The following is a 27,218-nucleotide window of genomic DNA, read 5'->3' on the forward strand; positions in this document are numbered from 1 at the left end:
TCTATTGTGCCACTCTAAGCAACCTACCAGCAACCTACCAGTAATTTGAAATTATAAAATGTTGTAAGAAAAATGTGTATTTCTTCAACATTATCACATAAGCATACACAAAACACATACATCCCTATTCCTTATTTGACGTGCGCTTGTGTCTCATCTTCTTTGACTTCAGCTTCCTGCGGCGATTGTTCTCCCTAGCCTGTGCTTTCTTCTGCTTTGTGGCATCTCGCATCTGCTTCTGTTTAATCAGCTTGCTGCGCTTGAGGACCATGGCACTGCTCTTTTTGAGGGAGTACACTAAGTCACGGTGGCTGTGAATACCAAGGCGGTCAAGGTTCTCTGGGCTAACATCTTCCTCCTCCTCCTCTCCCTTCCCCTGCTGTTCATCTTCCTTTTCTGGCACTGATTTTCTATAACTTGAAACTTGTTTATCATTACTCTTGATGTAGCTAGTGCTTGTCTCCATCTGTGGGTTCAAGAGTAAGTCTGTCTTGCATAATTCAAAGATTAAGGGATTAATGGCTGTGTAGGTACTGACACTCTCCAACATGCAAATGAGTCTGGTGTCAGATGGATGTTCATAAATTAAGTAGTTATTTTGTAAGAAAAAAATTCATGCATGCAGTATCATCTCAAGTTTTAAGCATAATTTCTTTCAAAACCATAGTGCAAAACTTAAGGATCAGAAAATTCAAGATATTGGAAATACAGTTCAAATGTGAGTTTTGTCATTTGGTGTGACAGAGCAAGGTAAACTTGATCTTGATGATACAGGTGGCTTAGAATTGCCCTCATTCATATCTGCAAACTTTAGTAACTCAAACGTTCACAAGTCAGGAGGTATCTGTACTAACATTCTAAGCATTCTATTGTCTTTTTTTCTTCTTTTTTATGTGAGAGTGGAAATCTAGCTACAGGCAACAAAAATTATTAAACAAAAAGGCCCAATTAGGTGCAAGCTCTGAGAATTAGCCAAAAGAATTATGTTTAACCATTATAAGTGCCAATTCCTACTTCCAGCAACAGTAATGTCTCAGAGCCAGTACCAAATTTGTCACCAGGCATGGTGGACTCTAGCAGAAAAGATAAAATGCCTCCCACACTTTTCTAAGGTAAAAGTATGTATGTAGAGTTATCATTATTTATTCAATATGTGTTGATGGGAACTGCTGTGTTAGACCCTGGTATCCTAAATACTATGATGAGGTTGCAGTCCTATTCACAGAAATCCTATAAATAACTTCTGTCTCTGAAGTGCAGCAAAACTTTACCTCATTCACACCTATGTGATGCTTGGAGGTTAGGTCAAGGTCACAAATCTCCACTGTTGCTGAGCCACAGTTCAGTGTTACTTTGTTCTTGTCCGTCTCCTCTTCCTCATCCTCATCATCGATCATCCCTATTCCTCCACGTTCCATGAGCTCCTGACTTTGCTTGATCATCTTCTTCACAATGTCCTTTCTCTAGAGAGGGGAAAGTTTCTATCAATATCATATCTTTATTTATCAGTTTTTTTTATTATCATTATTCTACTTGCTGTGAAAGTATGCAGCAAGCAGATTTAATCCCTCTCCACTAAGGACTCATGAAACAAAGACTGTGAGTGATATGCCTATGACTGTGGAATGCATTGTCTGAGCCTTCCTGCGAGGGATTGAAGGCTTGGTCTAAAGACAAATAGATGAATTACTATTATCATTAACTTATTTTCTATTACATTAATGTATATACTAAATTCCAAGCAGTTTCTTCTCATGTGGGGATAGCACAGAAGACAAGTTTTGACTTACTGTGGGAATGTAAATAAAGAAGAGTTCCAAATCAAATGCAGTGAGCACCATAATGTTCTTATACAGAGCCTCCCACTAGCAATTGATCATTCTATCTGCTAAGATGATAATCAAAGTATTATAAGCTAATACCAAAATAACAATAATAATACTAATACAGTAATACTCTGCGAATGTTTGTCTAATGAATTTCCGGTTGAACGTACTATATAAAGTTACACCAAAAATTCCGCATAACGTACAACCACATCCGTTTTAGCGAATTTTCCAGGTTTGAATTTGCCAGGTGAGGGACCAAACACAGCAGCTTCGCTGTGATTGGCTGGCTCCCCGCCTCCGTCTCTAGTGCTCCTGGAGCTGGATCCAAGATTCTTTAACAACGTCAGAGCAGCCTCTTGCAACGAAATGGCTTCCATGAACACTTGGAGGGAAGGTGACAAGGTTGCTATCAGAATGCTCTGAGGTTGCTGGGACCACATCTGGAGGTGGTGTTACTGTCTTATATATGCATTTATGTTCACAAAACAACATTTCTATTAGCTTTTTACAAAACGTGTCCCCAAGAAAGGATTGTTTTGTAATGCATAAAGTGAAATCTTACATGGAATACCAAAAAATAAAGCAGAGATGAGATCGGCCACAGACGAAGCGGAGACCCGCGACTCGGCCGCTTCTTCTTCTTCTTCTTGTGACCCTTTTAGCTTGCATGTTGTCTTTCACCACGATATCAAATTTATGTTTCCACTCTTCTATTACCTGCTATAATGGATATCATATCATAGTATTCATATATGCCCATGCCATGAGGATAACCTCAACTCTGTGGCACCGAGTGATAGTGAATTACTAATGAAATACCGCAGTGTTTCATTAATAATTCAGAGTCGAGGTTATCCTCATGGCATGAGCGTATATGAATACTAAGATATGATATCCATTTCACTTCACAACCATTTAACTGACGTCACCGGTAGTAGACGAGATGTTCGTCGCGCCAGCGCCACATCAGTTCACTGCTAGTCGCCACGCTGTGCAGCTGCTCGCCACTCCTCTCTTCGGCTTTCTGGGTGTTTTTCCTTTCCGGCTTCGTCCAGTTGTCCTGGTTAGTTTTTCCCGGTCCTGCTTTTGTGGATTTATACATGTATGATCTTCGGACATATACGTCAGCGCTATAACTTGTTTTCGTATGTGATCCAAGGACACATATGTGCAGCACTGTTCGCCTTTATCCGTATGTGATCCAAGGACACATATGTAAAGCACTGTTCGCCTTTATCCCTATGTGATCGAAGGACACATATGTGCAGCACTGTTCGCCTTTATCCGTATGTGATCCAAGGACACATATGCAGTACTGTCGCCTCTTTACGTATGTGATCCAAGGACACATACGGTTAGCGCTCTCACCTCTTTACGTATGTGATCCAAGGACACATACGGTTAGCGCTCTCACCTCTTTACTTATGTGGTCCAAGGACACATATGTCAGCACTCTGGTGTTTCCCCCTTTTTATGTTTTTTCTTCGTGTTTTTCCTGATGGTGTTATGTCGGACGGGGACAAGGACAAGGAACACAGTACCCCTCGGCGTTCCTCTTCCTCTACCCCTGATGGGAAACGGCGTGTGAAGGACCCCCAGGGTACATACAAGCGGAGGAAGCCTTTCACGGGAGGGGGCAGCCCGCCTCCTTTGGCCGCCTGCGCTTCTCAGCCTCCTTCTCCCCCCTCCAGGGTGGGGCCGAGCGGTGTAAACACTCCGGCCGTTTCTCCACCTCAAGATGCTGTTTGGGCCAACTGTCTTCCTTACTGAGTAATCTCATCGAGAAGTTGGACTCCTCTACAGGTCCTCAGGTGTCACCAGGACACAGTGCCACGTTCAGTGGGTTCCATGACGTCTCTTCGTCGGAGGAGGAGGCTGTTCCAGTCCCCGAGTGTCCGCCTCAGCTTTCTGTGTCTGACCCGCTGGATGAATTGGATACACTCACCGCTTCTCAACCTCAAGGTGATCCAGTGGTTGATGTGGCCTTTGAAAAGGCCCTTGAGGAGTTCGCAGGCCATTTTCATGGCGAGGAGGCTTTGGGGGATCCTTTGTCTGAGCGCCTGGCCTCCATCCTCAACCTGAGTCTGAGACGCCAGCCCTCTTCTGATAGTGTAAAACAGACTTGTGACAAGATCAAGCTCCCTAGCAACATGCCAAATCTCAAGGTGCCAGTTACCAACTCTGCTATCACCAAGGCTATGAGTGTTGGGGGCAAGCTCGTGGACACTCGGCTTTTTCTCACCAATGGTCTGCTTGTAAAGGCCCTGGTTCCCCTTGCCTGTTGCCTTAGTGATATTGGTGATGGGAAAATCCAGCCCATTTCCAGCTACCTTGAGGGACTCAATAACAGCTTCAGACTCCTTGCTTCTGCTGTCAACTACGTGAATCAGCTGAGGAAAGAAGTGGCAAGAATCCATGTGAATGACTCTGCTCTGGTTGAGCTTTGCAAGTGGGAGTGTGACTTGGGCCAGGATGACTTGTTCCCTTTTGACTTCATTAAGAAATGTGAGGAAATCCACAAGTCGAGGAAACTTGGACGGCTCTCTTTCCGGCCTCACAAGGGTCCTGGCAGGCGGTTTGCTCCACATCGGCAGTCAGCTAGACTTCCTTTCCGGCCCTCCTACAACAGACGCGCCCCCGGTCCCAGCCGAGGCCTTTTTTAGGGCCAAGGCCTCCCCAGGGGAGAGGGAGGCCCGTGCACAGAACTCCTCAGTGAGCTCTCCCTTGGTAAGTTCTCTTGCACCTACTTTAACACTCCTGTGAATTTCCGTGGCAGAAAGATTTTTCAGGCAAGGTCACAGTGGCATCTCATGTCCTCTAATATATGGATTCATGACATGGTTCATGGGAAACTCTTAGACTTTGTACATGTTCCCATGCAGAAATGCCCCCCACCCTCCCCTCTCCTTGTCTAATGCTGACAGGTTGGCTTTGGACACTGCCATGTTTAAATTTATAGACCAAGGCATAGTTGAATTATGTCCACCAGGGGACCAAGGTTTTTTCTCTAATGTTTTTCCCACTCTTAAAAAGGATGGTACTGCTAGGGTTATACTTAATTTGAAAGAGCTTAATGATCATATTGAACACATTCACTTTAAACTGGACACACTCAAGAATGTGATTCCCCTTATCCACCCCAGGTGTTTTTTCATGTCCTTAGATTTGACAGATGCCTATTACTCAGTTTACGTTCAGCCAGAGGACAGGAAATGGCTTCAATTTATCTGGCATAACAGGAAGTACCGCTTCACTTGTCTACCGCAGGGCCTGACTTCGGCACCTCGCATCTTCACTAAACTGTTAAAACCTGTCCTCTCGCACCTTCGTAAGCTGGGTATAATTGTGTCCTGCTATCTGGATGATTTTCTTTTCCTTGCTGACTCTGCTGAGTCTCTACGGGTTAATGTGACATATGCCTTACATCTTTTTGACTCCTTAGGGCTTACTGTGAATCTTACTAAATCTGTCCTCACTCCCTCTCAAGAGATAGAATTCCTCAGGGTGATTTTAAACTCTGTGTCTATGACGGCCACCCTGACGGCCCGTAAGAAAGAACACGTAAAGGCACACGGTTTGCTCCTTCTGGAACGGGATGTTTCCTTACTCGCACTCTCCTCTTTCATAGGTATGGTCGTGGCTTCTGACCCTGCTGTGGAGTTGGCCGCACTCAGATATAAATGTTTAGAAATTTTTTGTAACAGGATGCTCTCTCTCCACCATGGGAATTATGACTCACATGTCGTTTTGGATGGTCATGCCCAGGAACTAGTTACCTGGTGGATTGATAATATAGACTCCCAAGTTAAGTCACTGCACTCTTCTCCCTTCCAGCTTGAAATGTTTTGCGATGCTTCCCTGACTGGTTGGGGTGCTGTGGTCGAGGATGCCAAGACTAGGGGCCACTGGGCACATGATGAACTGGACCACATAAATTGTCTGGAATTGAAGGCAATCCTCTTGGGTTTACAGGCTCTTTGCAAGGATAGCAGGGATACTCACATCTGCATCCGCTCTGATAATGCCACCGCAATTGCATGTCTAGACCGCTGTGGTAGTATGAAGCTTAGTCTCAACAGCTTAGTTGAACAGATTTTTGCGTGGGCTGAGTCGTGTAGGGTATTATCTTTTCAACACAACATATACAGGGTTTGCATAACACAGAAGCAGACAAGGAATCTCGTGTGAGGAATTTGGATGCTGAATGGATGTTGCAGCCCCATATTTTTCATAACTTATGTCAACTTTTTCTCGTGCCTGGGGTGGATCTTTTTGCCACTGGAATTAACGTTCAGTTATCTAATTATGTTTCGTGGAAACCAGACCCATGTGCTTTTCACACCAATGCTTTCTCACTGACCTGGTCACATAAGAAACTGTACACCTTTCCACCTTTCAGCATAATCTTCCGAGTCCTGCAGAAAATTCAGGAAGACGAGGCTACAGTCTTGACGATCCTACCTTTGTGGCCGACACAAGTCTGGTTCCCAACAGCCCTCCACCTCCTGGCGGCAGCCCCTGTTCTCCTCCCTCAACATCCTCTAGTCCTACCACAAGATCCAACCCTCACACATCCTCGGCCCCAAGGGTTGGTCTTAGCGGCAATGCTATTATCCGGGAATCCTTCGCTAGTCAAGGCCTATCGTCAGACGTTGCCAGGTTTTTGCTTAAATCCTGGAGAGCAAGCACAAGGTCACAATATGGGCCACATATCCAAAACTGGTTGCATTTTTTCCTCTGCAGGGAAATTAATCCTTTTCAGCCACCTTTGAATGTCCTCTTAGACTACCTCTTCCTTGAATTTCAGAAGGGCACAGGCCGATCCTACAGCTCAATGAATACCATTCGTTCAGCTATTTCGGCTGTAGCCACTTTCAACGATCGGCCTGTGGGAGAACATCCCTTAGTCGTCAGGTTCTTGAAGGCTGTCTTTCAGGAGAGACCATCTTTTCCCGTTACTGTATCACCTGGGACCCTCATCTGGGGACCCAATGGGGAATTATCCCTGATTCAGTTGTCACGTAAGTTAAATATTCAGGCCAACGCGGTCAAACCTTACATTTGTTAGACATTCGAAACATGACTGTCTCAGACCTTACTGTCTCTTTCAGGATAGCTGATCTCTTAAAGACTTCTCAACCAGGCAACCATGTCTTGGAATTGGTTTTTATGGCTTACCCCACAGACAGACGGGTGTGTGTAGTCACTGCCATTGTGAATTATCTTGAACGCACCCATGCCTTCTGGGGACCGTTCACGGGTTTTTTCTTGACCACGAAACCCCGGTTTCGAGTAGCCTCACGAGATACTTTGCGTCGTTGGATGAAAGACATCATGCGGTCTGCAGGCATTGACCTCAGTATCTTCTCTCCTCACTCTACCAGGTCAGCCTCAACCAGTAAGGCCGCCCTAAAACTTCCCCTGGCCACCATCATCTCCACTGTTGGATGGTCCTGGGAGTCCACCTTTACCAGGTTCTACAACCGACCTTTAAGCCCCCTGGGACACTTTTCAAGTGCTGTCTTGTCATAGCTATGTATCTGTATCCCATGCTGCCCTTTGGGTTTTTTTCTTGTCTTTTGTTTTTTGTTCCTTGGGTTTTTTGGCTTGGGAAATATAGCATGTTACTCCTCAATTTGTTTTTTTCTTTATTGTGTTTTCCCCTTTTTGGCTGGCGTAGTTGGTTTGAGGAACCACTCTAAAGCTCTCGTCTACTACCGGTGACGTCAGTTAAATGGTTGTGAAGTGAAATGGTAGATTAAACGAATACTTACCAAGTGTGAAGTTTGATCTTCATTTCACGAACATTTAACTGTGTCACTGAGGTAGTAAACGCCCTCCCTGCCCAACCCAATACTCTTGTGACACTACGTTCAGAACCTTAGCCTGTCTGCTCATGGGTTTATTAGCTGCTTCCTCAAACCTATGCTCTAAAGGACTGACGTGGCGCTGGCGCGACGAACATCTCGTTTACTACCTCAGTGACGCAGTTAAATGTTCGTTAAATGAAGATCAAACTTCACACTTGGTAAGTATTTGTTTAATCTACCATTATAGCAGGCAATAGAGGAGTGGAAACATAAATTTAATATCGTGTTGAAAGACAACACGCAGGCTAAAAGGGTCACAAGAAGAAGAAGAAGCAGCCGAGTCGCTGAGTCTCTGCTTCGTATGTGGCCAATCTTATCTCTGCTTTATTTTTTGATATTCCATGTAAGATTTCACTTTATGCATTACAAAACAATCCTTTCTTGGGGGCAAGGTTTGTAAAAAGCTAATAGAGAAAAAAAAAATTTTAATCCATGTGGTATGTTGGGGACCAGCCCAGAATGCATCCCTCCTATTTCCATTATTTCCTATGCGAAATTACGTCCGCTTAATGAATTTCCGCTTTACGAACAGCTTTTGACATCCCCTATCCTGTTCGTTAAGCGGAGAATTCCTGTACACATTATTTTGTGGTATGCCCTAACACTTTCAATAAATAATAGACTTACTTCTTTCTTTATTTGCTTCTTCTCTGCTTTCAAATCTTCCTGCAGTTTCTTGAATGCCTTTTCCCGCCTCTCTCTTTTCCTTTTCTGGAATCCCGTCAAGTAAGCTCTGCAAGTACAGTTTTGGGTTCATTAGCAGTTTTGAGACACTAGTCATTTCTAAACAATGAAGGTATCAGCAACAAAATTAATTGATAAAATTTCATCAAGCTCTATCCTAACCTACCTCTTGAATGTAAATGTGGACAGTTTTCTCCAGCAACAATTTTCTCGTGGCCTATGTTTTTATGGTGAGGCAAGTAGTGAATCGGATGACGTTGCACATAATTTGTTGCAAATGGTTAGTTTTCAAGTTCTGACTATTTTTAACTGATACCGACCTCATTCTTGGGTAAACCTTCGAAGGGTTCTATGTGTAGGCTCCTTGAACATCCTGAGCCTCTCAGAGGATCACCGACTGCTTCCTCTATCAGATGAGCTCAGTAGGCTGAGAGTGGATAATGGTAGGACTCTCTGAGAAAAGGAGACCTGGCATGAGCAATGTTCATCGTGTCAAGAGGGTAGCCATAGGTGCCTCCAGTAGACTGCAGCCGTCCATTGTAGAGGCTACTCCAGTTGACGAGCATATAATGCGACTAAGGCTTTATATCTGTTGTTCCAGTATACGCTCCTGAGGTGTGTGAAACTGAAGAGAAGGAGATGTTCTATGCTAAACTCGACTCTGTACTGAGCCAGTGTTCCTGTTATGATGCACTTATTGTCTTGGGTGACATTAATGATGTCACTGGCACTGAGAGAGCCAGCTACAAGTTATGTGTTGTTCCCCATGGCTCTGGTACCTGGAACAACAACAGCTCTTTCTTTTTTAATCTTGCAAGATCCAGAAGGTTGAGAATTGCAGGTTTTTGGTATCAGAGACCAGCACTGCACTGCTGGACTTGGTATAGCAATGCTGGAGGGGTAGTGAAGGATATCGACCATATCCTTGTTAGTACTCGTTGGAGGATCCTTCAGAACTGCAGGGTTTTTCAGAGTGCCGAGTTCTTTGCAACTGATCACAGGCTTGTTGTTGCTACACTCAAGCTGCATGTCAAGTCCAGAAAGCCTCCAAGATGTGACCACACTGTGTTTCATCTTGAGAAACTGAAGGACTTGACATCTGTCCAGGAGTATGCTGTGACAGTCTCCAATCAGTTTGGAGTGCTTGACACCACTGAGGACCCAGTAGAGCTATGGGATACCTTCAAGCGTGAGACTCTTGAGGCTGCCAATGAATGCATTGGGGAGTGCCTATGGTCACGGAGTGGCTTCGCCTCGGTAGAGATGGGCCGAGATTTATAGAAATGTACTTAGCATTTCTTAAAATTTTTACTTAGCTGGGACATTTTGCTTGAGACCTACTGAGACAGGTTCAGCAAGTCCTAAGTCATGGACTTATGCCTTGCTGAGTCTGCCCTACCTGGGGCAGGTTCCATGTATGAGAAGGCGTGATGGCAAAACATCAAAGAGCCAAAAAATCATATTTCTACTAGAATATACCATAAATAACTTATTAAAAAAATAATTAAAGCATACCTATGAATATTATTGTTTTTCATTTGATTATGATTAATGGAAACGAACTTTTGAGATAAGTAATCATTTTCTGTGACTGAAGAATTCATGGACAAAGCCTAACACGATCTCCATCAACCATAACAAACTACTACGCGGTCCACTTAAATCAACTCTGAGTAGTCCGCTTCAAGATGGAAAACAACCTTCTGATACCCCTCGGAGGAGTGAAAACTGAAGAAGGGACGCTGTGCTAATGCTGACAAGGCTCGCTGTGGAGAACAAGGATGTATTGAAAGGCAGCTTGTGGTATCCTGTTGTTCTCAAACAGACGTTTCATGCCACTCATATTCAGTATCCGTGATTCATGCACAGAGCCAGGGAAGTTGGCAACAAGGTCAATGGGTCAGTCTCAGGTCAACCTTCCTAGTGGTCAGACGTGTCTCTGATAATGGCGACTAGTCTCCGTTAGTGGTGTGTGATCTGCTGGCTTCTTTACATAGAGATGGTTTTCCCTACTGTTTCGGCTGGTTGTGTTAGTACTCTTATTCTCGAGGCCTTCGTTATGAAGGTCTCAGAAGTGGAGGCGGAGTTCCATCGAAGGATCTTGGAGGTGAGGGAGGAGTTTCGAGGCCGAATCTCTGACCTGCAGGCCGAGTTCTGCCAAGTGAACTCAGCTACTGAGGAAGTGGTGGTACCTGCAGTCTCATTACCAAGTAATGAGACGAAGGGCCAGGAGGAGTGGCGAGTTGTGACCTCGGGTGCAAAGTGGCGTAAGGTCGTAAGGGCTACACAGCGAGTGGAAATGGAAAATTCCTTCGCTGTGTTGGAGGGAGTGGAGAAAGAGGAGGCGGTAGTGACGAGGTCAGGAGGAGGGTAGAGGGGTCTCTACCCACAGGTAAGGTACTGCTTATCGGTGACAGTCAGGAGAGACATTTGGATGCTCCGTTTTGTGATAAGGACAGGAGGAGGAAGAGGAGAGTGTGCCTCCCCGGGGCTGGAATTGAGAGGGTGAGTGATCAGCTAGACACGTGTTTGGTGGACAGGACCAAACCCATTGTTTTCCTCAGCAGGGGAATGACATTTGCAAGGTAAGGAGTGAGGAGCTGTTTAGGAGATTTAAGGAGGCTTTGGCTAAAATTAGAAATAATGTGGTATGCAGTGTGTTGCCAAGGAGGGGACTGGGAGGTGAATGGCTGTCCAGGGCTATTGCATTAAATTGCAGACTTGTAGATCACTGCAGGAGCAATGGATGGACATTCATCGATAACTGGGACCTCTTTTACGGCAAGGACACCTTGTATGCCAGGGATGGAGTGCATTTTTCACGCCAAGATGTTCGAGTTTTGGCTGGAACACTTGAAGGCGAGTTAAATGCACTCCAGCGCTTTTTTCGGTGGACAGGTACGGAAAGGGGTATCGGTGACCCATAGGCAGGAAGGTACAGTCAACCCTCGGCTATCGTGACTTCAGCTATCGCATTTTATTGCTATCACGCACCCATGAAAAGCTGCTAAAATTTCATTATTGCGACCTCAGATGCCTGCTATCGCGCACCCATCCATGACGTCATGAAGTATCTGAGCGCTCATTGGCCAAAACCGATACCAGAATTTTGGCCGATTCCGATACCACCTAATTGGGCAGATACCGATACTACTATTGATACCGATACCACCGATACTGATACTACTACTTATAGTGATTACTGCACTGGACACCAGGATGAGTTGGTGGACAGCGATCGTTATCAGATGGGAGGCTTTGTTTTGGGGGATGCTGTAAGTCCTTCTGAGAACGTTTGTGAAATAGGAGCAATTCTAGAAGCTTTTTGAAGCCATTTGCAAAGGTAAATTACTCAGTAATCAATATCTTATATCAAATATATCACTAAGTAGTAAATTCCTTTTAGGTATCGTAAGTATTGGCATAAGCCGATACGATACCCAAAAAATGGCCCGATACCGCCGATTCCGATACCGATACCGATGCATCGGTACATCTCTAGTAAACCAGATGTAATTTTTTTTTTATGTTATAACCTTGACATGTTTTAATTGGTACCAATGGATTATACAGTAATTTAAAAAGAAGTAAAAATGAGGGATATTAGGAGTAAAATTTGTGGTTGCGGTACCAATAACAATTTTCACCATTAGTTGTTCAATTCGGCTATCGCGTTTTCGGCTATAGTGCGGCTATTTCGGCCCCAATTGGGTGCGATAGCCGAGGGTTAAGTGTATAGTCAAATCTAGAAAAGTTTAAAAGTGTATTACACAAACTGTAGGAGTGTTTTGAGCAAGATAGATTTGCTGAGAGGTGCAACTTGTGTTGAAGATTTTGATATTACTGCTTTAACAGAAACCTGGTCAGATATGTCAAGGAAGGTGTTTGACCAGGCGGTGAAAATTGATGGTTATACACTTTTTCATAAGGACAGGGAAAACAGAAGAGGTGGAGGAGTGGCCTTGTACGTCAAGGACATACTGCAATGTTGCATAAATAGCAGAATTAAGACAGACAGCAAAACAGAGTCTCTACGGGTTGATATTAAGGACGGGTCTCAATCAGTAGTAATGGGTTTAGTGTACAGGCCACCAAATGCTTCAGACCAAATAAACTCTTCCCTATGGGAGGAAATAAATAGAGCGGCCAGGTACAGTAAGGTATGTGTGGTAGGGATTTTAACTATAGGAATGTTGATTGGAGCTTGATGGTGGGTAACAGGGAAGCAGATGAGTTCATTAAGGTCATACAGGATAATTTTTTAAAGCAAGTCATTTTAGAACCCACCCGGGGAAATAATATTCTAGATTTAGTTCTGACAAACAGGGAGGAGGCAGTAACACAGGTGGAGGTTAGAGGCCATTTAGGTAACAGCGATCACAAAGAAGTAAGGTATACATTGAAATGGCATGAAACTTTTAGAAAACAGAACAAAAGAAGAGTACCTGACTTCAGAAAGGCTAATTTCGATGGATTAAGAGAGTATTTACGAACTGCTTGGCAGGGGCGAAGCAGAACTAGTCATGTAGAAAGAAGGGAGGACCAGGGAAGAGCGGGGAGGTGTGAAGTCAGAATGGGGAGGAGAGAGAGTGAGGCGGAGGGGGAAGCTGGGTGGTATCCTGGTCAGCTGAGGATTAGTGAGAGCTATACCGAGTTCCTACATAAAATACATGACGGTCAGATAGCCAACATTCAATATAAAACAATAGAATCACAAAGCAATGACCCTAAATGGATGATAGGCAGATTAAAGCGGTGCATAGGGCAAAAAAAGAATATATTTAAGAGGCTAAAGGCAGGAGATGAAGCTTTAAGGCCACGATACTATGAATTAGTAAGAACAGTTGAGGTTAATGAGGAAAGCTAAAAGTGAATATGAGTTGACGATAGCCAGCCAAGCAAAGACGGACCCTAAGGGATTTTTTTCAATTATATAAGATGAAAAGCAGAGAAGAAATAGGTCCCGTAAGGACAACAAATGGTGAAATGGTTAGTTCTGTGGAGGAGATTAGTACAATTATGAACGAGTATTTTTTAACTGTCTTCACCCAAGAAAACACACAGGAAATCCCAGATAGCGATGAGGTATTTAGGGCAGAGGATAGTGAAAAGTTGACAGATATCCTTATAACTAAGGCGTTGGTAGAACAGGAGATAGATAAACTAAAGAAATTCAAGTCACCAGGACCTGATGAAGTTTATCCAAGGGTTCTAAAGGAATGCAAGGACGTCGTAAGTGAGCCGTTAGCGGCACTGTTTAGGATGTCACTGGAGTCTGGTGAGGTACCGATAATGTGGAGAGAAGCTAATGTGGTTCCCATATTTAAGAACGGGGATAAAACCCTTACGTCTAATTACAGGCCTGTCAGCTTAACTTCAATTGTGGGTAAACTAATGGAATCAATAATAACAAAAACATTAGGGAACACTTAGACAAACACAGCTTGATAAATCACACACAACATGGATTTACGAAGGGGAAGTCATGTCTTACCAACTTGTTGAGCTTTTATAGCAAGGTTTATGAGGCGGCACATAAAGGTGATAGTTATGACATTCTATACTTAGATTTCAGTAAAGTCTTTGACAAAGTACCTCACCAGAGGCTCTTAAAAAAGGTTAACGCACATGGTATAGAGGGTAGAATATTAGGCTGGATTAAAGCGTGGTTAGACGGCAAGCGGCAAAGGGTAGTAATTAATGGTTCGAATTCCGAGTGGGGAGAAGTAGTTAGTGGGGTGCCACAGGGCTCAGTTTTAGGGCCATTATTATTTCTAATATATATCAACGACTTGGATAGTGGAATTATCAGTAAATTTGTGGACGACACAAAGATAGGTAGATTAATTAGGTCCGATTCGGATGCCAAGGCTTTGCAGGTTGACTTGGATAGGATGAAAGAATGGATAGATAGATGGCTAATGCAGTTCAATATTAACAAATGCAGGGTGCTGAGCGTGGGTAGAGTTAATCCAAATAGTAGGTACTAGTGGCACTAGGAAGTTCCAAGTATGAGAAGGATTTAGGACTCATAGTTAACTCTGATCTCGGTACAAGGAAGCAATGTATTGAGGCCAGAAATAAGGCGAATAGAGTATTAGGTTTCATTTTTAGAAGTGTTAAAAGCAGGATTCCTGAAGTAATACTAATATTATACTTGGCGCTGGTCAAGCCACATCTTGACTATGCGGTACAATTCTGGTCCCCACATTACAGGAAGGACATAGCTCAATTGGAGTCAGTGCAAAGGAGGATGACTAAAAGGATACAGGGAATGAGGGATATTCCCTATGAAGAGAGATTGAAAAAACTTTGTATGCATTCCTTAGAGAGATGTAGGTTAAGAGGAGACCTGATAGAAGTATTTAAGTGGTATAAGGGTTTTAAAAAAGGAGACATGAATGTAGTTATTAGGATCAGTAGTAGGGGCAGAACCAGAAATAATGGGTTTAAACTTGAAAAATTCAGGTTTAGGAAAGAAATGGGAAGGAACTGGTTTTCAAACAGAGTGGTTGATGAGTGAAACAGTCTCAGTCGGCATGTAGTCACGGCTGAGTCAATAGGCAACTTTAAAAGAAGGTTAGATAAATTCATGGATGGGGATGATAGATGGAATTAGGTAGATTAAGCACACTGGGACTGCCTCGTATAGGCCTGGCGGCCTCTTGCAGCTTCCCTCCTTTTGTATGTTCTTATGTTCTTATGACTCTGCAATCACCATCAAAAACTAGCTGCACATTCACAATGTGGTAGTTTTTCCGGCTAACATATTCATGTTCATACTCACAAGGGGTTACAATTCTTATGTGAGTCCCATCTATGGCTCCAACAACTCCTGGGAAATTTGCAATTGCTTGACAATGTCTTCTAATATTTTCAAGTTGTTCGGAGTCGGTAGGAAACCATGTAAAATTGGTTGCAATGTTGGAAGCAGACAAGGCATCTACAGTTTGGCTTATTACTCTGCTAACTGTAGGTTGTGAGAGGCCAAAATCATCACCATTGCATAACTGCATTTTTCCTGTTGCTAGATATCGGACGGTGATGGGATGGTTGGACTCAGTACAGCTTTGTAGCTGCTCTCTCACCAAATTAGTCACAAAAACAATCCCTTCACGGTCCAATCAGTCTCTCTTGATGAGCTCAGCGTTGTCATAGATGTCTAGAACGTTCTTCCACTCACGGAATATCCTTGGGCGCCATCTCCATGCTTGTGTTGTTGTCACTCCTTTAGGTGTCTCAACGGTGCTTAGCCTGCTTGAGTCACTGTGGTCGTAGCCTAACTTTTAAGGCAGGACTAAGTCGCGCTAAAGGATTTGGGACACTTGCTAAGACATACTTAATCGTGCCTTAGCATTTCTATGACTTAAGACCTGTTAAGTACATCTATAAATACCAGCCAGCATCTCTACCGAGGTGAAGCCACTCCATGACCTTAGGCACTCCCCAACGCATTCATTGCCAGCTTAAAGAGTCTCACATTTGAAGGTATCCCATAGCTCTACCGGGTCCTCAGTGGTGTCAAGCACTCCAAACTGATTGGAGACTGTCACAGCATACTCCTGGACAGATGTCAAGTCCTTCAGTTTCTCAAGATGAAACACAGTGTGGTCACATCTTAGAGGCTTTCTGGACTTGACATGCAGCTTGAGTGTAGCAACAACAAGCCTGTGATCAGTTGCAAAGAACTCGGCACTCGGAAAAGCCCTGCAGTTCTGAAGGATTCTCCAACGAGTACTAATAAGGATATGGTCGATATCCTTCGCTACCCCTCCAGCATTGCTATACCAAGTCCAGCAGTGCAGTACTGGTCTCTGATACCAAAAATCTGCAATTCTCAACCTTCTGGATCTTGCAAGATTCAAAAGGAAAGAGCTGTTGTTGTTCCAGGTACCAGAGCCATGGGGAACAACACATAACTTGTAGATGGCTCTCTCAGTGCCAGTGACAGCATTAAAGTCACCGAAGACAATAAGCGCATCAGTATTGAGGAGAGTCACACTGCCAGACTTAATGGAAACCATGACCAGTACAGGGTTCTGTCACAAAGGACTAGAGCTCTCCTGAGGAGAGACAAGGAGAGGTATGTCAAGGGTCTTACTGACGATGTAGGGTGTCATTTAAATGCTAATGACCTCCAACCTGTCTATCGAGCCCTGAAGAAGCTCCACTCCAAGTCTACATCTCAGACGAGTGCTATCCGAATAGCAGATGGCCGCCTCATATCGGATACAGATAGGCAGATGGCTCGTTGGGCTGAGTACTTTGAGCAGCTGTTCACGGTGGATCCTCCGAGTGGACAGCTCCAAACTACAGAGTCACAGATGCTGGATGCTGATCCACCCACTGACAAAACTGTACCCTCCATTGATGATGTCAAAGAGGCTGTGGCAAAGTTGAAGGGTGGAAAGGCAGCTGGCATCTGTAACATCAGTGCAGAGCTACTCAAAGTGGGGGGTGAGGCCATGATCCGTGGGTTGCATGCTGTCTTGACTGCAGCATGGCATTCAGGTACCATTCCCTCTGACTGAAAAAAGGAATTGGTCATCCCTATCTGGAAGAGGAAAGGTGACCGTCAGGACTGCAACAACTACCGTGGTATAACACTGCTCACCGTACCAGGCAAGGTGCTTGCCCATTTGCTGTTGATGTGTATCCGCTGTCACCTGCTGAAACACCAGAGACCTGAACAGTCTGGGTTCAAGTCCGGTAAGTCAACAACTGGCCAGATCCTAGCGCTTCACATACTGGTGGAGCACTGACATGAGTTTCAAGAAGGGATGCTTGCAGCCTATGTCAATCTCAAGAAGGCATGAAGTGTGGAGGGGGCATGTCCAGCTTCTTCCCTGTGAATACTAGAGTGAGGTATGGATGTGTGCTTGCTCCATCACTTTTGAACATTTGCATGGACTGGGAACTATGCAGAGTTATAGACTAAAGTCAATGTGGAGCATCTGTTGGCAATACTGAGATTACAGAGCTTGTTTTTGCCAATGATGCAGTAATCTTTGCTGAGTCACTGGAGGTTCTAGTAATGGCTCTAGAGGCACTGCAAGACCAGGTGAAGCCCCTGGGACTCCAGGTTTTCTGGCCCAAGACTAAGGTTCAGGTGTTTGAAGGCTTACTGGATGAAACAGTACAGTCTGTCCATGCATGTGGTGAGGACATTGAGATCTCTGAAAGTTTCACATATCTTGGTAGTGTAGTGTATAACGACTGTGGGCCGAGCCAGGAAGTTGTCCAGCAGATTGGCCTGGCTCACGGCGTTATGGACTCACTCAACACGAGTATTTGGCCTTATTGGTACCTGTGCAGATGGACAAAGATTTGGATCTTCAAGTTGCTAGTGATCCCTGTCTTACTCTATGGTTGTGAGACATAGACGCTGAACACCAACCCGAAGAGGCAAATTGATGTCTTTGGTACTAGATGCCTTCACAGGATCATGGGGTACTGCTGGCATGACTTTGCGTCAAATCAACTATTGCTCCGCAAGACTGATTCGAGGCTGATTACCAGCATAGTCCGTCAACGCCAACTGCAACTATATGAGCATGTGGCACGCTACCCAGAAGCCAATCCTGTATATCAAGTTGTCTCCAAAAGGGATAACCCAGCATGGAGGAGGCCAAGGGGATGTCCACAGAACTCATGGCTCCAGCAAGTTGATGCCTCTTGCTAGGAGTTACTTGGCATGGGAAGGGAGCCTGCATGGAGACTCGCGAGACATAACTGCCTGGAGTGGCACCACAGGGTAGGCGAGGTGACGCACCCCATGGCGTATGCCCCCTATGATTGATTGACTGATACCTCTCATCCCCAATGATCTTGGGAAACCTGTGGTATATTTGGGTTTTTGGGTGTGGGAGAATTAAATAGAGTACTCATTTTCCCGAAGAGGTCAAAAACCAATAAAATCACATAAAAAGGCTCTGAAATATATGAATTATATTTTTGACAGTGTCACTGACAGCAGTTGCTGGAAGCCTTGCTGTGTTATTGGTGACCAGCATTTCCAACAATATGCTACATTGATTTGTTTAATGTAGTAGGCTGCTTTGTAAGGTTATCTTATGTTATGTTAGAGATTAGCTTAGGTTAGGTTAAAGATTCCCTAAGATTGTTGTGCATGGGAGGTATGCAAAAGTTGAAAAGTCATCATTTCTGATGGAGATGATGTAGAACTTTAATCAATTCATTACATGTGTTAGTAAAAATACACTAGCCACATGAGAAAACCGTTGGGTGGGTGAAACTTAAAACTGACCAAAAATGCATATATTATTTCAGTATTAATGATTCCATTTATGTGACCACTTTGTAAACTTCTTGTTACCAAATCACAGTAGCTCTTCATGCCATGACAGGCCACAAAATCAAAGTTTCATTAATTCCTGAATGCTGATATTTACCTCAACATTAACTCAATTTTTAAATGCAATGAGTACTGATTTAACTATGGCTGGCCAAATTTTTTTAGTTTGATGAATTAATTTGCTTATTATTCTTTTCTATTTTATTTTTGGTATACAGTTTAAAGGTGGTGTTATGGTGTCATAGACCATTGATAATAGTCCAGTGAAATGCTGCCTCTTTATTTTTCTATGATTTCCTTCCAGACCTTCACGAAACCTATCATGTATATATCATACGATAGTATAAAGTGACGGAAAAATGTCATTAATCCTCTTGATGCTACAAGTGACACGGGATTTCTTCTAAGCCTGTTTTTAGTACATACCCCCAGGCAGGACCTGTGGAAAATTAAACATTTCATGCCATGTTGGAAAATAGATCACTACAGTCAGAAAATAAATTACTACCATGCTATATATACATCCAACCTAACCTATCCTCCAAACCAAACTTAAACTAAGCTTCATTGATGCCAGTACCGAGACCGAGAGGACGTACCTGCGTAGATGGCTACCAGTTTTCTCCTCTAAACTGCCTTCCAGATCAACGTAGGCTCAACACATTTATCGCTTGCCTAGTATGAGATAGTGGGGAACCAGGTAAGGCCTATCAGCCAAGCCCAAACTGCCTTCAGAGCGTAATAATAGGGTGAATAAGGTGGTGGAGATACCAAGGGAGGTCTGGCGCCATGGCGGCCGCGAACGTAAACAAAGGAAAGAAAAAGACTGATATATGCGGTCACTGCTGTGCTAAGGTGAATGAAGGAATATGTTGTGACTGTTGTGAGTTTTGAGTCCACTACAAGTGTGAGGGACTCTCGGATGAAGAGGCACGTGTGTGGGGGAAGATGGGAAAATGTGCTAAATTCTACTGCTCTGTGCGAAATTGAGGAAATAGCTGAGCATTTTATCAACACTGTAGGCCCTTTGAAGGACCAAGTAGACAGCAACACAAGGAGGATTGAGGACTTGGAAAAGAGGATGCTTACACAGGAGAAAAAGGGATTGTAGGAACCAGAGAAAGAAATAACAAAAGCAGTGAATGAGGTAAAAAGGGCATGGAAGAGTAAAAAGGAGGAAGTAAAGGAGGAACTTACGGATAAAGTGAAGGAGGAACTTCAGACCGTGCTGAAAGGGGCAGTGAGGCTCAACAGCAGGGTAGTACCCAAACTGAGGAACTGGAGGCAAAGGTGAAAGTTGCACTGGAAGAGGAGAAAGATAAAGAGTTCAGGTCAAGGAACCTCATACTGTTAGGGGTCCCTGAACCAGACACAGATGAAATGGAAGTGGGGAAAGCCGCTGACCTCGACAATGTGACAAATCTCTTCTCCAGGCACATGAAGGTGGATGCATCACAGTACAGGATCACTGATACAATAAGGCTCCACGGTGGTAAGAAGGATCGTAACTATGCCACAGACCCAAGACCACTCAGAGTGAGATTTGATTCAGCAGGCATGGTTGTTAAAGTTGCAAGGGAAGCAAAACATTTGGACACATGCGACGACGAAAATGCAAAGATCACTATCTTCAGAGACAGAACCAAGAAAGAGAGGGATGAGAGAAAGAAACTGATTGCAGAAGCAGCCAAGAACAGGGGTGAGAGTGATCAAGCATTCAAGTGGGCAGTTGACTACCAAAAGATGGAAGTGCTATGGGTGACAAAGGAACACAATGCTCAGAGGTCCTTTCGGGACAGGAAATACAGATAAACACCCAACACCTCACACCAGACCTTGAAATGTATATACACTAACTTGGACGGCCTGACCAACAAGACTGGGGAATTGCAAGTATTACTAAGCTTACAGGACCCAGATATTATTTTTCTAACAGAGACTAAGTGCAATAAGGAGGTGCTGGATTCCACTTTGTTTAGCACGGGTTTGTATTCAGTTGTAAGGAAGGACAGGGTCAACCAGAGGGCCCCAGGAGGAGGAGTAGTAATATTAGTCAAGAAGTACCTGCACATAGATGTAAGTTCAGTGACCCATCTTGTTGATCATGGCACTCAAGAGTCAGTTTGGTGTCAGCTAAAGAGCAGAGGGGGCAAAAACCTACTCTTAGGAACAATATACAGATCTCCTTCGTCGACTAATGAAAACAATGATCTGATCTGTGATATACTAAGATTAAGTGAGCTCATGCTAATGCTGGTCAAGTGTTAATTTGTGGGGACTTCAATTTTGGCAACAACAACTGGGAGGAAAACAGAGTCATGGAGGGAACTCAGGGTGTTATGCAGGCAGCAAACTTCCTGGAAACAATTAACAATAACTTCTGGACACAAAATGTGGAAGAGTGGACACACCTCCGGGACACAGATCACCCATCCAGACTTGACCTAGTTTTCACAAAGTCAGCTGATGAAGTTAACGACTTCACATACCTCCCTCCATTAGGATTAAGCAAACATGCTGTCCTGTGCTTCACCATCACTGTGGACACAAACCTAAGGGTGCAAGAGGACTGTTCCTGGAAATTAAACTACTTCAAGGCTGACAAAGAAAAAATGCAGTGCCTATTTCAGGAGGTAAACTGGGATGTACACATGGGAGACATGACTGCTGGTCAACAATGGGAGGTCTTCAAAGAACACTACAACAGAATTGTGAAACTGTGTGTCCCAACCCAGAATAAGAAGCACCTAGACGCCAGACCAAAATGGATGACTGCTCCATTGCAGAGACTTATAAGAACCAAACAGGAAAAATGGAACGCGTACAGAGCCAATAAGACCATCAGGAACCGTCAACAGTACAACCAAGCAAGGAACGCTGCAACAGTGGCAACACGAAAGGCGAAATACGAGTATAAGAGAAAGGTGGCAAATGATGCAGCTAGCAACACTAAGCATTTTTGGGCATATGTACGTTCAAAAACCACAGCAAAGGACCGCATAACTAAACTGAAAAATGTCAATGGAGAGGTCATAGAAGATGACAGAGGAATGGCAGTGGAGATGAACAAAGCCTTCAACACTGTGTTTATAAGAGAGGACACAAGCCTTGACATTCCAACTCCAAGTCAAGTGTTCCAAGATGTTCTGCTACACACTATACCATGACAAGGAATGAGGTTGAGAAAAAGCTTGCAGAACTAGACGAGAGCAAGGCCCCAGGACCTGACGGGATATCTGCTTTTGTACTGAGACAGTGTGCTGACATACTTTGTGTTCCCCTGCTGAAAATTTTTACTTCATCTATTAGGACTGATGATGTTCCACTTGACTGGAGGAGGGCCAACATCTCGCCCATACATAAGAAAGGCCCAAAGACCGACCCACTGAACTACCGGCCAGTCTCTTTGACTAGCATAGTGTCCAAAATCATGGAAAAAATCATCAGGGAAAGAATTGTACAGCACCTCACAGACAACGCCCTGATAACTGATGCACAGCATGGATTCAGAAAAAACAGGAGCTGCCTTACCAACTTGTTGTGCTATTTGGATGACCTGGTCAACACAGTGGACGGTGGACACGGTGTGGACGTGAACTACCTAGATTGCGAGAAAGCCTTTGACAGGGTCCCCCACAAAAGGTTGATGGCAAAGCTAGCAGGCTCAGGAATAGCTGGGGATGCCCTGAGTTGGATCAGGGGTTTCCTCGCAAACAGGACTCACCAGGTCTGCATTAGAAAGGAGAATTCTGGGTGGTTACCAGTGTTGAGCAGAGTGCCACAGGGGTCTGTGCTCAGGCCAATCCTTTTCCTGGTCTACATTAACGACATTGTCTTCAACCTTGAGTCGGCAGTGAGTCTATTTGCTGACGACGCCAAAGTGTACAGAGTGTTGAAGGACAGAGACGACGTGGAGGCCCTTCAGTGTGACATGAAACATCTGGAAGAGTGGAGCGCCTTCAACACAAGCAAATGCAAGACCATGCACATAGACCACAATGTACACCACGCAGAGTACCAGCTGAATGGCGTCAGATTGGAGGAGTCGGACCAGGAAAAGGACCTTGGCATTATGGTGGCAAACATCCTAAAGTCCTCTAGCCATGTGGCAATGGTGGCTGCTAAAGCAAATGTCAGACTGGGCATCATCAAGCGCAACTTCAGTGTACTGGATAAGACCATCTTGCAACTGCTCTACCTCTCTCTAGTCCGACCCATCTTGGACCACGGGGCCCAGTCTTGGTCCCCATACCTGGTAAAGGACATCCAGGCCTTAGAGAGGGTTCAGAGAAGGGCAACAAAGCTGGTGCCAGGCATTGCCCAGCTGCTATACAAAGAACGATGCAAGCACCTCGGCCTTCAGACACTATAAGAGAGAAGAGTGAGGGGGGACATGATCCAGACCTTCAAGCTCCTGCATGGCTACGAAGATGTCCCCTTCACCAAATTCTTTTAGCTCAGTACCAGCTAACTGAGGGGCCACTCTTACAAGCTAGGCAAACCAGACCACTGGCGTACCACCATGAAAGGGAACTGGTTTGCCCTTAGAGCTATAGAATTTAACCTAACTACTAACATAAACCTAAATGTAACCTGCAAAGTAATTTTACCTTATCAAGGAGGGTAAAGCTTAGCAGTGTAGAGCAGTGTAGTCTAGGTTAGAAGATGTAAAGTACGGTAGAGATCTATTTTCAGAAGGTAGTGATCTACTTTTAAACATAGCATCAAATGTTTCATTTCCTACACATTCTGCTTGGGGTAGATACTCAAACCGGCACTGCCATAGTATAGACATCCTGTCACTTACCTTATGACCCCATGGTTTGGGAAATGCCAGCAGTTGCCAGACCTTAGCCTGATATACACTTTTGCCAATCTAGCAAAAGAACTCTCTCTCTCTTGATATTTTATCTACAGCATCATGACCATGATATTCTGTAGCACGACAAGGGAAGATAAAAAATTATATCTGTTTATCTTATTTATTTATTTACTTTTTTTTATCCTATACCTATAGCACCTGTAGGTATACTTGAAGAGTATGTATGGGAAGTGCTGTTCAGCTTCCACCCATTTGTGGTGCAGGCAATTTTATTTAGTGGTACCTATATTAGGGCCCATATCACCACCCAAGTGCATCTCTTTTTTTTATTTATACCATTTTGGTGTAACCACCTAAAACCTGGGTATCATGGTGACATGTATATAACTTTAAACCACTCGACAAAAGGCAAAGTTTCAAGGTGATACGTGATAGGATTCGAACCTATGTGTGGAGGTCTGCCTGACTCACCACCTTATCCACCATGCCACGACCTCCTTACTATTAGAACGTGTGTGTGTGTGTTTACCTAATTGTACTTACCTAGTTGTAACATTCAGGAAAAGAGCTATGCTCGTGTTGTGTAGCATGCGCACCAACACACAAACACATGCACTAACTTGTATACTTGTATACCTTCATACATGACTAGTCATTGTGGATTTAGATACTGCAGGTACTGGAATATTCATTTAATTACTATGTCCTTACAAAAGCCCTCCCCACATTAAAAACATTACAGACATGTTGTATAGTAAGTACTCTATCACCTTGCATGGTTGTTTCAATGATTAGAAAGGAGGTGCCATTCTTGACTTTTCCAAATTGTCTATGTGGCTAAGATCTGGTGACTGCTGGCATCCCTCAAACCGCGTTGCTGAGAGGTAAGTAACGGGATGTCTATACTAAGGTAGTGCCTAAAACCTGACTTAGGAGAAATCCTGAGTCACCTGTAACATCAAGAGGGTTAGTGACATTTTTCTGTCACTATATATTGCCGCATGATATGTTAACGATCGGTTTTATGAAGGTCTGGAAAGAAATAACAGAAAAATAATGAGGCGGCGGTACACTGGACCATTGCCAAATAAATAAATAAATAATCTGATAATAGGAACAGTAATAAATCTATGCCTCCTGCAGCAGCACCGCAGCTCACCTCCTGTCCTCGGCGTCAAACTTAATATGCAGCTTATTTTGCCGGTTTGTGTGCTTCACCTTGTTGCCTTTCTGCTTCCCGACCTTCCATTTATTCTTTCTAAATCCTGGTGCCTTGTTGGAAGTCTTCATCTTCGTCCAGAAGAGATGGGATATAATGAACCTCTCTCCGATCTTAAGCGCACGTGTGTTGTTTTGGTTTCAGCTTGATCTTCTTGATCTTGATGGTACAGGTGACGCAGAATTTCTTCTGGGTCAGGCCTTTGTATCGGCAGCTCCTGTAGGGAACATAAAGAACACCAGACAACAAAGAGGGCAATCACCATCTTTCACACCACTAGTTCCTGCATCTGGCACGCCACATTCTCTCCAGGAACTCTTTCACAGCCTCAATCATCCTTTCATTCGTCTCCCCACACAGTCCCAGCAGCAACACCATCCATTCCCTTCCTGTCATCTCCACTCTGTCATGCCCCAGCTCCCTCAGCACCACTTGCATCATCTCATACCTGTCTCTGGCATACTTCACACACTCCACCACCACATGTTCCACTGTCTCATCCTCTCCCAAGTCACACATCTGGCACACTTTGCTGCGGGACTCTGACCATCTATAATTCCTTGCATTCACATCCATGCACTGTGCCCTAGCTCGGAAGAGATCACCACCCAGGCTTCCGTCATACCACTTTTCATACATTGGGGCCTCTTTCTCTCTATACCATACCAAGGTACTCTTTTGCTCCATCCTATTTCTCCAGTCATCCAGTCCCACACCTTTCACTACTCTGTCTATCTCACTCTTCCACTTCCTTACATCCCATTCTCTACCTTCTCCATTTCTAACAATCATACTCCAGTCTCTCTCTAAATTTTTTCCTTCTACCTGTTGAAAAACCCAACTACTTACTAACCCACTCTTTGCTACCAGCCTGACACACCTCTTCCCCCACTTGCTACTCCTGACATTCCACAGAAACACTTTTCTCACTATCCTTGCATCATTCATTCGTTCTAACCTAGCCTTATACTTTAGGGTCGCTTTCACATATCTCTCTCTAAAAGTGCTCCAACCCATATCACCCCTAAGGGCCTCTATTGCTGCATATCTAGGTGCATTAAGTGCCATTCTTGCAACTCTATTCTGCCCTATTTCGAGAGGCGCGTTTTTGATAGTCCACGCTTAAGGCAGCCTTAAGCCTGGCTTAAGGCTGACGTCATTTTGTGTTCTTTCATGTCCCCAAACTTGAGCCAGAGTGTGCAGGCTCGACTTTCCGCTAGCCAGTTGTGACGTCACATGTAAATAAACAAATGATAAGACATGACGAATGAATGCTCCATTAGCTGCTGTTGATAGTTCTGCACCAAAATGCTGTTTCAGTATCTTCTGGTATCTCTGACAAGTCTGGAAACATGATGGACTGGACTGTTGATGCAAGGAGGAAAGATAGCAACTAGGATGATACCAGCTTTGAAGTGCCTGGAGTATAGAGCGTGGAAAACAGGTTGCTTATTGTGAATGGTCCCGACTGCGTTCACCTGAATCTTGGGAAAATTACGTTCGTCTGCGTTTATTTGCCCAACGTACATATTCTAGCGCACAGGATGAGTACAATGAACACCTTAAAAATGTTCTGATTGGCACCTCCCAACCACACTCATGGTGGTCAGCTTTAAAGCAATCACTCTTTGGTGTGGACTCAAGTTTACCTCCTCTGTCATGTACTGACGGTTCAATCTGCCATAATTCTAAGGACAAAGCCAATCTTTTAGCTTCCGTTTTAACTCGAAACAAAGTGATGAAGAGTTTGATCTGCCGCCGTCTTGTCCCCAGGACATTAAATTACACTCCATTGCCTTTAAGTCCTCCGAAATCTTAAGATATCTTAATGAGTTAGACTCATTCGGGGGTTGTGATCCTTTGGGTTTTCTGCCTCTTTTTTACAAAAAGATTGCTTCTCCTCTCGCTCCAAAATTGGCAGTTATTTTTAGAGCTCTTTTTCGTAAGGGTTCTTTTCCGGTATGCTGGCGTACTGCAAATGTTACCCCTATTCCAAAGGGATCTTCATCCTCCATTCACCCCGGTGACTATAGACCCATTTCCATAACCCCGGTGTTATCTAAGATTTTTGAGCGCCTGCTGGCCAAGCGTCTCAATCGTTTTTTAGATATTAATAATTTGTTGCCATCTAGTCAGTTTGGTTTTAGAAAAGGTCTCAGTACTTCTGATGCTCTCGTTTGCATAACGCACGACATGCAAGCTGCCCTTGATGCTGGTCATGAATCTAGAGTAATTTCACTTGATTTTAGTTCTGCATTTGATCGTGTTAATCATAGAGCCCTTTTATCGAAAGTTAGATCTATTGGTATTGGTGGCCGCGTCCATCAAGTTCTGTCAGAGTTCCTAACGAGTCGAAGGCAGCGTGTGACTGTTGATGGCTGCCTTAGTTCTTTTAGTCCAGTTGTATCCGGTGTTCCGCAGGGAAGTGTTCTGGGACCTCTTCTTTTTATTATTTATACATCTGACATGTGGTGTGGGA

At 44.1% G+C, this 27,218-nt stretch overlaps 1 protein-coding gene across 1 annotated transcript; it reads right to left on the bottom strand.

Annotated features, from left to right (window-relative positions):
- Window positions 1–61: 61 nt before the first annotated feature.
- On the bottom strand, window positions 62–24,909 carry LOC123507473 (nucleolar protein 12-like). The gene is made up of 4 exons (XM_045260372.1): window positions 24,680–24,909; window positions 8,327–8,432; window positions 1,272–1,463; window positions 62–466 (listed from the first exon to the last, which is right to left on the bottom strand). The coding sequence occupies exons 1-4, from the start codon at window positions 24,808–24,810 to the stop codon at window positions 125–127; spliced, it is 771 nt and encodes a 256-aa protein (XP_045116307.1). The 5' UTR covers window positions 24,811–24,909; the 3' UTR covers window positions 62–124.
- Between the last annotated feature and the right edge of the window lie 2,309 nt (window positions 24,910–27,218).

This window comes from Portunus trituberculatus, chromosome 22 (genome assembly GCF_017591435.1).
Source record: "Portunus trituberculatus isolate SZX2019 chromosome 22, ASM1759143v1, whole genome shotgun sequence".
In the NCBI taxonomy this organism is placed as follows: Eukaryota; Metazoa; Arthropoda; class Malacostraca; order Decapoda; family Portunidae; genus Portunus; species Portunus trituberculatus.